Below are 12,236 nucleotides of genomic sequence, written 5' to 3'. Positions count from 1 at the left end.
TCAACCAGCCTTCAGCTGAGCTGTAAATGGTACAAAATAAACACGTAGGTTGGCCAGCAGGGGCTAAAGTTTCATGCAGTCAGAAGTTTGAAATTCCACCTCATTTTGTATTTTTACTGTTGTGTTTTGTCTTTAGGACCTTTGATGTTTTTCCTGTTGTTGTTTTTTTAGGTGTATAAACATGTAGTAGATTTGAAATTAGGAAAATGATTGACATCGGTGTTGATAAATTAATTTAAAAATATTCCGATTAGTTTATTGAAGGGATGGTCTCTGGTCAAATTTGTCCTAGAATTTAGATTTTTGTGAAAAATATACTTTATAATTGAAATGTTTCTATCATTCTTTAAAAATTGCAATGGAAAAAGCTTTTAAAAATGATCACCTACCTCTGCACCTACCAGCCTTCAGTTCTAGCAAAGAACTAGAATGTGAAATAGGCTAGAAACAAAAAAGTCTGCTTCTAATTAGATATCTATGTATGGAGTTAGGAGCCTAACTTTAGGTACCCAGGTTTGAAAATGTTGGTCACTTTTTTAAAATATGATTTTTAGCTTCGCAGGATCTCCTTAGAGGAAATGGTAATACCTGGGGAGCAACTACCGTTTCCTCTGATAGGACTGGACCTATTTTTATGAATAAATTGAGTTACCAAATCATTCTTGTAATTTGGAAACAGAGTATTAACACATTAAAAGGAGAGCTTGGAATTTATAGTGAAACGCTATCCAAGGCAATGGCCAGAACTTCCTCAGGGCTCTCCCTGGCATAGCATTACTCACACAGGTAATCCTTACTCATGGGACTAATATCTCTGCACTCACCTCTTTGTCACTGTGGCCCATCCAGCCACTCCTCATTGCCCCTTACTCTATGCAGTTTATTGCGGTGCTAATCTGTTTCCACTACCACCACCTACGCCCCAGGTGGGAACAGGAAATAATTGTTTATATTGTCTAGAACCCTTACCTGTGCCCAGAACTGGCCAAGCTTTGAGTCAGCATTGTTAAACCACACCTCAGTTCTCAGGAATCCGAGGGTGTTGCCATAACTGCCTCTTGGCACATGCCTTCCCTCTCTCACTCTTTACTATGCCTGAACTTATGAATGAATTGTTAGTCTATTCTTAAAATGCTACAGTAGTGCTGCTGTAGTGCTTTACTGTAGACACTCACTGCAATGAGAGGAAGGGTTCTCCTGTTACTGTAGTTAATCCACTTCCCCAAGAGGTGGTAACTAAGTGGAAGAAGTCTGGCCATTGACCTACCACAGTCTGTACCGGGGTCAGGTCAGCATAGCTACATCTTTCAGTGGTATGGATTTGTCACACCCCTGAGAGACGTAGTTATGCCGAAGTAACTTTTTATGGTAGATCAGTGCTAAGTAACAGTGTGACTGTCTGGCCACTTCTCATTCTATATCTGTAAGGCAAACAGAAGTTCAGCAGGGTCTGAGTTAGGAAGAATGGATATTTCTTATCAGCCTCTGATTTTTTTAAAACAGTTGGGCGTTGAAATCTTAGAAAATAATTATTAAAAAAGATTTCATTTGACATTGAATGTGAAGGCAGAACTGAAAAGCAGGAAAAGTACAATACAAATCTTTGCAGAAAAACTTTTCTCTAAAAAGGTCTTTCTGACAGGAAGTGTTTTGATTGCATTACTGGCTTTAACAGTAATAATATATTAGGATTTAAAGTGTGCAACTGAGGAACTTACTACATTTTTCAGGACTCTGTTTTGTAAAGGACTTTTGCATAGAAAATATTCAAGCAAAAATTCAAATGACAAGGTGGGATTTTCAGAAGCACTCAGCATTTGACCTAACTCTCTGCTCAGTAGTTAGCAGGAGCAGATCTAGGTCAATGTTGAGGGCTTTTGAAAATCCCAGCCTACAGGCTGAGTTTTGCTAAGAGGTTTAGTTTAGCTAGTAATCGATCTGCTGAGTCCAGCGGGAGTGCATTTCTGCAGCCACACATTGACACTGCACAGGTCAGTTTTCTTAGGTTGTCATTCATGTCAGGTTTTAGTGCAGAAGTTCAGTGGAATAGTTGTCATACAGCTGAGGAAGGCTTCATCTACACCCTCAAACACCTCTAATTAAATTTTGTAGTTCAGATGAAACAATAGTTGTGTGCAGTAGGTTTCTAAATATAGGGGCAGTGCCTATCGACAGGCATCATTTATGTTTCATAGTAATTCCTCTTATAGTACTGGTATTGTGTGTTGCCACTGTCTAGCCATGGACGGTGTCTGATACTTTCCTGCAAAGTGGGTGGATCCAGTTGGATTCTTCTGTTTAGTGTTCTGCCTTGAGCAGACTCTAGCAAAATTTCCTGAAATTAATCTCCTGCTTGGGAAGACTCATTGTGAACAAGTCAGACTGTTCATCAGTTGCAGTAAGGTATAAATCTTAGAGTATCCCTGAGGTTCTAGTCAATGTGAGATGGCCCAGGGCTCATTAAACTACGGGAAATGGTGTATGCTCATGCAGCTGCTCAGAAAAGAGCCCACTGATTGCTATGTTCTGAATTTCCCCAAGACATACCTGTAGCAGCAAATGCCCAGTCTAGCATCAGATGGGCTAATCTGTTTGGCTAATTAGATTTCACTGTGGCCAAGTAAGTGACAAAATGACAGAGTACTTCAGACCTGGAAAAGAAATGGTTAAGGGGAGATATGACTGAGGTCTATAAAATCATGACTGGTGTAGAGAAAATCAATAAGGAAGTGTTGTTTACTATTTCTCATAACACAGGAACTAGGGGGTCACCAAATAAAATTAATGGGCAGCAGGTTTAAAACAAATAAATAAAAGGAAGTATTTCTTCACACAGCGCAGTCAACCTGTGGAACTCCTTGACAGAGACTGTTGTGAAGGCCAAGACCATTACAAGGTTAAAAAAAACGCTAAATAAATTCATGGAGGATAGGTCCATCAATGGCTATCAGTTAGAATAGGCAGGAATGGTGTCCCTAGCCTCTGTTTGCCAGAAGCTGGGAATGAGTGATGGGATGGGTCACTTGATGATTACCTGTTCTGTTCATTCCCTCTGGGGCACCTGGCACTCGCCACTGTCAGAAGATAGGATACTGGGCTTGATGGACCTTTGGTCTGACCCAGTAGGGCCATTCTTATGTCCTTTTCAAAGACTATGGGTTTGTCTTTGACAAAAATTTTAGATTTTGTTACTGATCTTTTTGAAGACAGCAAAATCTCCTTCCCTCCAGCCTGCGCTTTGTGGACAATTTCAACCATCCTGATGTTGGCCGAAGCCTGTAGGATTGGGGAAAATGTTTCTCCAGACGATTGTGTATACCCAACTATATCTCGGGATCTGATCACTTTCCCAAAGAGTATTCCCACACAGACCCTGAGGAATGTAAAAAATGACACATGTTAACTTTAGAGATACAGAAACTCTTGGCCAAAAAGTTTATAGAGACCATGTCACAAGATGAGTTACATCAGGGGTGCTATTTGAGGCATTGTGTCATGTCCAAAGACTTCAGAGACTTCCTCAAGGAAAGGCTTCTGATTGTGAGAATAAAACACTGGCAACCAGCAGGCTGATGCTCCAGAATGTGATATAATGCTTGGGAAAAGGTATTGGGGGAAGAGCATCCTCAGGAAAGGAAGCTGCCAGCTTGCTTCAGACCCATCATTTAGGGTTTGTATGGACAAGGGTTTACAAAGCCTAACATTAGGCAGAACGTTTCCATGACTGACTTTTAAATTTCTATTAAGAGCTTTTTGTTTGGATTCAAACGTTCCCTTTCAGTATTTGCGGCCCACAGATTGAAATATTGTGCTAAGGCATGAGAACCAGAGGTTGAAGCTGGCTACTCTGGGTTTTCATTGTCAAACAGAGAGAGAAGCACAATGGAAACATCAAAAATGGTGAAAAATAAATTATAAACAATTATTTGATAAAAGACTATCTTTAAATCATATGCATAATCTAGAATTCTGCCTTTCACAGCATGATTCATCCTGGAGAGCAGAGTGTAATACTGGCTTTTTAATGGAAGAAGAATATGTGCCACAATAGTTGGGTGCCCAGCAGACATGTCAGTAGCACATCCTCTCCTGAGAACAGAAATTGGGATTCTCCATAGTTATGCAAAATCCAGCCAAAAACCATCCTAGTTTCTCTCAATGTAGGGCCAGTATCTAAGCCACAAGGCTGTAGGAAATATATTGCTTTAGTCTTCTAAAACTAGTCAATGAGGGGTCTGAGTCAGTTTTTTTCCCTCTGTGTGGAATGCTTGCATGCTACCTCTTTAACCTGTTAGGAATTTATTGCTTTGATGTGTCATGCTGCATATCTATTTCAGAATGGCACCAGTTCAATGATTCTTATTAGGAGATTGTGTCATAAAAACTTAAGGTAGGAGTATCCAGTGCACTGAACTCCAATTTACCTGAACCACACAGGAAATTCATTCCTGGATTGCCAAAGAGAGAGTCTGTGCTAATCACAGCTCTTGCCCTCTTGAGGGAGTATCAGCTGTAGCAACTTCTGCATTAAATAGAATACAGTTCCGCAGGTGATGATGAAACCAAATAGGATTGCTTAGCTCAGAAAACAAGGTGGCAGCATGCTACCCGAATAGGGGTTTGAAACACAAGGTCACCTCTTAGGAGTAGACACATGAGGTTAGGGGGTGATGGTAGGTATTTAAAACAGCCTTCTTATTGTACTGTTGACAAGACACAAACCAGAGCACCAAAGCAGCCTCTTAAATGAACTGTAAGTACCAGGAGAGAGTTATCATTTGTGGGACACAGCCTGACTTGCATAACCTCAAAACAAGGAGGAAGAGTCAAGTTCATGTTCCCAATAACTGAAGCTCAGGACTGTTACACCCTCCTATCAGGGAAAGGCATGGAGGAAGACTGACTAATTCCTTTTCTTCCACTAAATCACTGGTTTAAATGTGGCCTAGGTAAATTGTGGCGTTTACAATCTGATGGCTGCTCAGTGTCCAATGTGAATTCAATTTGTGGCCTGTGCACTTTAGAAGGGAAGCCAGATCTTGATGCCAGAGAAGTTAATGTGAACTCTCTGTATGACAAGGATGTGTAAACTGCCAGTATTATTTTTGGCTGCATCTTTGATCACATGGGAGGTACCAGTTTTACTCGAGAGAGCCCTAGTGAAATCCCACCCAGATTATGACCGGTAGTAGAAGAATTAGGAGGAAAAGGCAAAGAAAGGTCACTTAGAACAAGGATGGAAGGGTATGGCACTGGAGGAGCAACTATAGAGCAAAATGTCAACTAAAGGGCAGCAAGTCAAAGTTTAGGGCCCTGTGGCAGACTCCCTTATTTCCCTTCTGTTACTGTGGGGAGGAGAAATTGACATTGGAGTCAGGTATTTTCTTTGATGCAGTCTTGTTAATTTACAAGGAATGTACAAAGTCCTGCTTCTCCAAACACAAGAGGACTCCAAAACAAGAGACAGCTTCCTTACTTACAGCCCCAAACTCTTTTGGCCAGTACTCTGACCCAAAAACTTCTCACTAGGCTGCTCCCAGGGCTACAGACCTTGCTTCCAGGTGGTGTCCATGTGGCTTTCTTTCCTGCTCTGTCAGTGTCTCTGTCATGTCTCCCTCCTTGTTGTGCTGTATCTGTCTCTTCCCCCAAGACAATACCCAATGAAAACCTCTTCTTCTGGGTAGTTAGAATTCCTGAGCAAACTTCATTTGTCTTGGAGACTGCAGTTGTTTCTTACATTTAAACTGAAAGAAAGGTGTCTGCTAATTAATCAGTGTAAGAGGTTTTAACCCAATCTGTAACAGTATGTAGTAGGGAAATAAGAGTGTGTGCAAATGGGTGGACATGATCAATCCATAAATACCTTCCAAGTAGCACTATAAATGGAGGAAGGTGCTGTAGTTATTCAATCTCTGAAGGTAAAATAATGAACATTGGCATCTTGGGGAATTTCCCGCTGGTGGTAGCCATGGTGAGAGCTCTAGTATAGACAAGATGTTTCTACCACCATTTGGTCTAGACCTGCTCTAAATAGCACTGGTGATAGTGCCATGGTGGAAGATTCCCGCCAAATGCTAGTGTAGGGGAAATGGATTGATGAAGTGGGAGCAGTTGAGCAAGAGAGTAGATGACTAGGGTGGTGATCAAAGTTCCTGCTCTGTAAACCTGGAGCAGATTAGATAAGATCTGTGTGAGTGGCATAGTGAGCAATACTTGAAAATGCCGCATTCAGGTTGGCTCCTCATAGGCATCTCTTCTGGCCCCGCTCTCTGAATCAGCAAGTTGGATTTTTTGGGTTTTTTTTTTTTGTTTAAATCAAACATTAAATGTGCCCTTTGCCCAAAGACTTAGAACTACAGATCTCATTAAATTATTCACATGTGTATTCAGCTGCCTTCAAGGCAGCCTTCTGCTTCCGGCTCCTCAGCTGGACAATAATTAACAGACTACACCACATGCCAGAGGAGTGTAACATCAGGTCACTCCTCCATATTTGGAAGTCCTGTAAATATCAGTGCCATAAAAACAAACTCATTTCTGAAACCGCTGAAAACCATTTCCTTGCAAACTCAGCCCAGTAAGGTGCTGGTAACTGAGATGCACTGGAATCCCTGGTAATTTTGAGTGCTGGATGATTCACTTATGTGACAAACGATTTAAGCTTATTTACTGGTATTGCTGAGTGTTGCAGTTTGGTAGTGAGCAGTTAAGAAACTACCTGCAGTAGTCTATGCTGAATAAGTGTCAGTAAAACTACAAAGATCTACTATGTTGGTAGCAGAGTCCCGACTGATAAATCTATACATAGTACACTAAGTGAGGAGTCATTTGCACTCACTGACTGGGGCAGAGGAGAGCCTTTCTGAGAGGGACCATCTCTCTGTTCCAGACATAGACATCAGCTGGCAACCCAATCTTTTCATGCTACTTAATCCCTTAATCCCTGAGCCCTGCTCTACACTTAACATTTAGATCAACCTAGTAAAGCCGAACTTGCCCCCAGAATGGAGGCAGCTAGGTACACAGGATAATTCTAATGTTGACCTAGCTACTGCTGGTCAGGGAGGTGGATGGATGGAAAAACCCCTTCCATTGATGTAGGAAGCATCTACGCTATGGTGCTACGGTGGCGTAGCTGAAACTATGCCAGTGTAGTGCAGACATGCCCATAACTGTTTGTACCTGCATTCTGATGTAACTGGTGCTGGTAAAGCATTGTCTTCTGCATGCGATGTAAAACTGAGGCCTTGATCAGTTGGGCTAATCAGGGTTGGGATTTTCAAAAGGGTCTAAGGAAGTTAGGCCATGGAAATTCAGCAGAAATGGGGCTCCACCCCCCCTCAGCCTTCTGTAGAATCCCAGCCCATGACCTCTTGTCTCTTTAAAAAAGGGACAATGTTATTCTCCTTCCTCTTTGGGAAATTCTATTCTGCTGATGCTAAAGCCACTGGCAGTTTCAATCGGATAGGGTATTTTCCCTTTGCTGCTGTGCTAGGTAATATTACTGAGCCATGTTGTGCAGCCATCGCTGAGGTAGAACACAGCAGCTGTATTTCCAGTACTGAGAACTTGGTTACCAAGTGTAGGCCCTCGTCCTACAATTGGTATCACATAAGCGCCCTGCTGCGCTTCCTCAGATTGCTCTGAAGTCAGTGAGGCTCCGCGGGAGCATGCTGGTGTGCCAGTGTGCTGTCAGTGCCAGGTTTGGCGCCAGGGAGCTGTGTTGAGGTGAAAAACACTATAGAACTAAAGTAAATGCTCAGGTGGAGAGGAGACTTTGGCAAAGAGTCTGTCTGATTTTCTAATGAATACAAATGCATAAATTGACTGTGACTTCCACATGTGTGTGTGCATGTGGGGTGCAATATGGCTGGAACGCCTCATATTAGAGGTTTTCATTAACTGTGCTGGCCTTTTAAAGAGCAGCGAAGAAAAACATTTACAGATGGAATGTATCACTTTAACTGGTGGCAGCAGGTAGCAGGAAATGCAAGTGCAGAACCGGACTATGAATTTTAAACCCTTGCAACCGCATTCTAGTACAACCTACAGAAAAATCAGTTGGTGCTCAGTTAACAAGGGCAATGAAAAGCACATCAGCATGCAAATGAAATATGACTGGACCACTGGGGAGCACGTAATAATGGGTGTGTTGTCACAAGAGGTCGGTAGAGTTTCTGATAACGCTAACAGTTAATGATTCACTTATTGCTACCAAGTAGGTCCAATCAGATATGGCCATGTCAGCAGAGTAGGCCTTAAACATGACTTAAAACTGTATTCAAAACTCATCAGGTGGGTTTTTAAAACTGATCTGACCAGTCAAACTGTTTTTCAGATCAGCTCGTGTAACGCTCTGCTGCTGTTCCCAGCGAAGACAAGACCAGAGAGTCACACTGAGTTCCCATCTAGGCCCCAGTAATTAGGGGATGAGGAGGTTCCTGATACTGCTCCTGGATTACCTAAACAGAAACCAGCCTGCAGTTCTGAGGGGAAAGGACACCTCGATTTCCCTTTGCAGTGAAAATGTAGCAATAGTTTATTTCACACCCGTCCTTAGAGCTTGGCCCTTGGTCAGAATGTAATGAGGCAGCTGGAGCCCTGGTTCTGCGGGCTGCTCACCAGTGGTGGGATCTGTGAGGTTACCTTCTCTGGGTTGAGCTTTTAGTGCTTCACTTCTTCCTCTGCTGGTGATAGCACATTATAGAGGTGTTTCGGGTCATATTTGGCTCCCTCTTTTCCCCAGCCTTCTCCATCTCCCTTTACCTGCAGCAGAGGCCTTCACCTGGCCTGGATCCTTCTTTGCTGAGTCCTAGGCTGCCTCTGCTGCTCCATTGCTGCTGGCATGGCCAACTTGAAGGCTTCTTGGAGCCCACTGGGTGCCCAATGTCGCCCTGTCTGTGAGAGCACAGACCTCGTGCAGAGGACTGACCCATGCTAGGACATCCTTGTGTTGGGGAGAAACAAAGGCACTTTGGGACTGAGTAGGGACGGGTGGCAGACCCTCTACGCTGTGAGACTGGATCTTGCGACCCACCTAATAGGGTGGGAACACAGCTAAAGAGCGTTCAGCCATCCCCAAGCAGCTCTTGCCTGAATCCTGAGCTCACAGGACCTTAGAGTTGATCTGATCTGAGCAAGGAGTGGCTCTTTGGCATTCAGCTCCACCTCCAGTGCTGTGCCATACGCCAGCAGGAGACCACACTCTGTCAGTGGAGAAGAGGCCCTGAGTGGGGAGTGTGGAGGGTTATTTGAAGAAATGTGTCTTACCATCAACACCCAGAGTATGAATGCTTCAGTGATGTGTCAGGCAGGATTAGTGTGCCTAGTACTTTTACTCATCGGAAGCAAGACCTAAAGGTTTATTAGCTAGGTTTCCTCCCAATGGAAGTTTGGAATCCCATTGAGTGTATAAAGACAGACTGATGGTGGTAGCGATCAGTTATGTGTCATAGTAAATAAATCAGTTCTTTCATGACAGCAATAGATATGATACAACCCCTCTGTTTCCTCGCTTTGCATCTGGGGTAGTGCAGTTGCAGTGTTGACGCAAGGGGGGCTAGGCCAGCTCAAGCACAGGTTTACATTGCAGTGTAAGCATACACTCCATTGACCTGCAGCTTAGTGGTTTTTTTTTTCCTTTTAGCCAGGAGCTCCAAACTTTGCAACGCTGTGGGTTGTCCCTTGGGCATGAATCTATGAGGTGCTGAGCTCCAACTCCCATTGGCTGCAGTGGGATTTGGCATCTTACAGAACTGGCCCTTCACTTGTATTTAGTGGAGCTGACCCTGCAAGCCCTTACTCAGGTGGCCTCATTGGGCTCCTTGCCAGAGTAAAGACTCCTGAGGTGAGGCCTGGCTGTTAGAATTTACATGTAATAATAAATCCAAATGCATACAGCACAGAAGTGCTGGTATTGAGGTCTTCCTTGGAAACCGACTAGACTTGGAGCTCCTCAGGCCATTATGGAGGAATCTCTGGCTTATCAGTCAGCTCTGTCCATGGGCTGCCCCTGCAGTATAGATGTTCTTAATGTAGTCCTGAGAGGCCGTAATCAGGATCAGGGCCCTGGTGTGCTAGGTTCTGTACAGACACAAAGGTAGGTGCAGCCTCTGCCCTGCAGAGCTTACAATCTGTTTCGGAGGCAATATAGTGAACTGAAGATGCTCACAGGCCATTTTTTTTGCCTGTCATCTAGGTGGACCCCTAATTCTGAATGGGTAGAGCATGGGAAGCAGCTCTGAACAGAGACCAAGACAGCTATTGATGCCTGTCACTGTTGGGTTTTAAAATAGAATTTACAGTTGCCAAAGTGTTACAATACTGACCGGTGTCCTCAGAGATCATAGTTCATTCCTCTGGAAGTCAAGGTCCTTGGGAGCCTCCCTGAAGTTTCCTTGTGCTGGTGAATGAAGAGAATTTGGATCTAGAGTTCTGCCTCTAGTACTTAGATCTTGGTCCACTCTGACAAGAATGCTTTCTGTGGCTCTGGAGTCCGCTGGAGACGTGCCAGTAGTGTCTTCTGGTTGGAAACTCGGAGAGAATAGTCAAAAGAAGTGACTCCAGTCCTCTAGGGTTACCCAGACGAGGAGGAAAAAATGCTACTGGCTGAATACCTATTTCTGGGATACATTTCCCTGCCAAGCTTAGCCTAATTCAGGATGATTTTTTTAAAAAGTCTCTTTTCTGATTGCTAGGGAGTTTTAGAACATGCATCTCAAAGAAAGGGGATAAAAGGTGATCCAGTTTGTGAAAATTTGATGGGGCCAGAAGAGGATTTTATAGATGTTCCAGTATTACCCGAGTGTGAATAGATTATTTTATGAGCTTTGTGGGTTTTTTGTCAGTTGATTCTTTAGATGTGAGTACATAAATACAGATACAAAATACAGAGGTACTTTATAATGTAATACAGAGGTACTTTTTTTTTTCCTGTTATTTTCCTTTGTTTCATGCTCAGGATGTTAAGTTTATGTATCTCTTTAACTTTATTGCAGTTAGCTTGTCAATCTCTTCTCAGTGCTTTGTTACTGATGTAATGACAATTGTGACTATGATGTCTGTAAAGGAATGAAATACACGTTTTCCATGTAAATATGACAGTGCCAAAAATATATCTAATAAAGATTAAAACTATTAAGAAATAACCCTCAACAGCCCCAGTGTATTCTGGAACCTTTACTCATTAAAAATCACTCGTGATTTGCATGGAGCCAAAATGACCCCCTCACCCCCACCCGCATTATGTATGATGATATGAATGTTGATTCCATTCTGTAGGGTTCACTCCTAGCACTATAACTTGCCATAGGAAAGCACAGATTCAGCTACTGCTCTGAAACAGAGCAGCGGGTGGGGGTGATATGGCTGTTGAGTCTGTTCTGATTTTGTACCTTGCAGCAGAGGAAGTCATACCTGGAGCGGAGTGTAAAGGATGCTGAAGATAACATCCGAGAAATGTTGATGGCCCGAAGAGCACAGTAGGGGCTTGGCTCCCACATGCCTCAGCCGAGTCGGTCCATTTCACTGGTGCCCACTCCGATTAGCTAGAACTGGGATGTTTTCTAGATGTGATGACCTTCCGCTGTGTTTGCTGCCGCCTGCAGGTGGGAGGAGTTATGTTTGAATGTGTTGGATGTTGTGTCTCACCCTTTCTGTATTTGGATATTGTAATAAACTCTTCTTGAAAAGACTGCTGTGTTAACCAGCTCCTGTGTCTAGCAGACTAGCTTGGATTTTATACCAGTTGCATTCATACTTTTGGCTTTTCAGTGGAGGAAATCTTATGCTGCTTCAGGTATCATATTTTTTGCTCAGAGTGGGCCAGATTTGAATAGTCCAGAACGCTATCAGGCCCAGATTTCCCAAAGCACCCAGCAGTTCCTGTTACGATACTTCGGGCTGGATGTTCAAGAGTTCAGCACCATCCAGTGTGCACCCAGTATCCTGAGCTCACTGGAAAATCTGGCCCATAGACCTGATTTAAGGCCCAGTGTAGCAAATGGTTACTCCCAAGCCTACTGCTTACTCCAATAAATAGGGCGACTGCCATCAGAAGGACCTGGCACGCAGTGAGAGTGCTCAAGGGGAAGGCATGTCTTCTGTCAAAAGCTGGTGGGTTGCTGGTTGCTGTGGTAAAAGCATCACACTGTCTCCTTAGGAGCAGCAGAGCAACAAAGGACTTTCTGTTTTTCTTTTTAATGCTGCTTTGAAAGAGCTCTTGGAGTTTCCTTTGG

General features: G+C 43.4%; 1 protein-coding gene across 3 annotated transcripts in view; it reads left to right on the top strand.

The window, feature by feature from the left end:
• PFDN1 (prefoldin subunit 1) overlaps positions 1-11,692 on the top strand; it is a 58,534-nt gene extending 46,842 nt beyond the window's left edge. Inside the window, exon 4 of one of the 3 annotated variants that reach the window (XM_030572816.1) lies at positions 11,401-11,692. In XM_030572816.1, coding sequence (XP_030428676.1) covers positions 11,401-11,484 — 84 coding nt within the window. In that variant the 3' untranslated portion in view covers positions 11,485-11,692. The other 2 variants (XM_030572819.1, XM_030572818.1) reach the window with 2 other exon arrangements.
• The last annotated feature ends 544 nt before the right edge of the window (positions 11,693-12,236 follow it).

Source organism: Gopherus evgoodei, chromosome 8 (assembly GCF_007399415.2).
Source record: "Gopherus evgoodei ecotype Sinaloan lineage chromosome 8, rGopEvg1_v1.p, whole genome shotgun sequence".
Taxonomy (NCBI): domain Eukaryota; kingdom Metazoa; phylum Chordata; order Testudines; family Testudinidae; genus Gopherus; species Gopherus evgoodei.
This window is presented reverse-complemented; position numbering and strand designations above follow the sequence as displayed.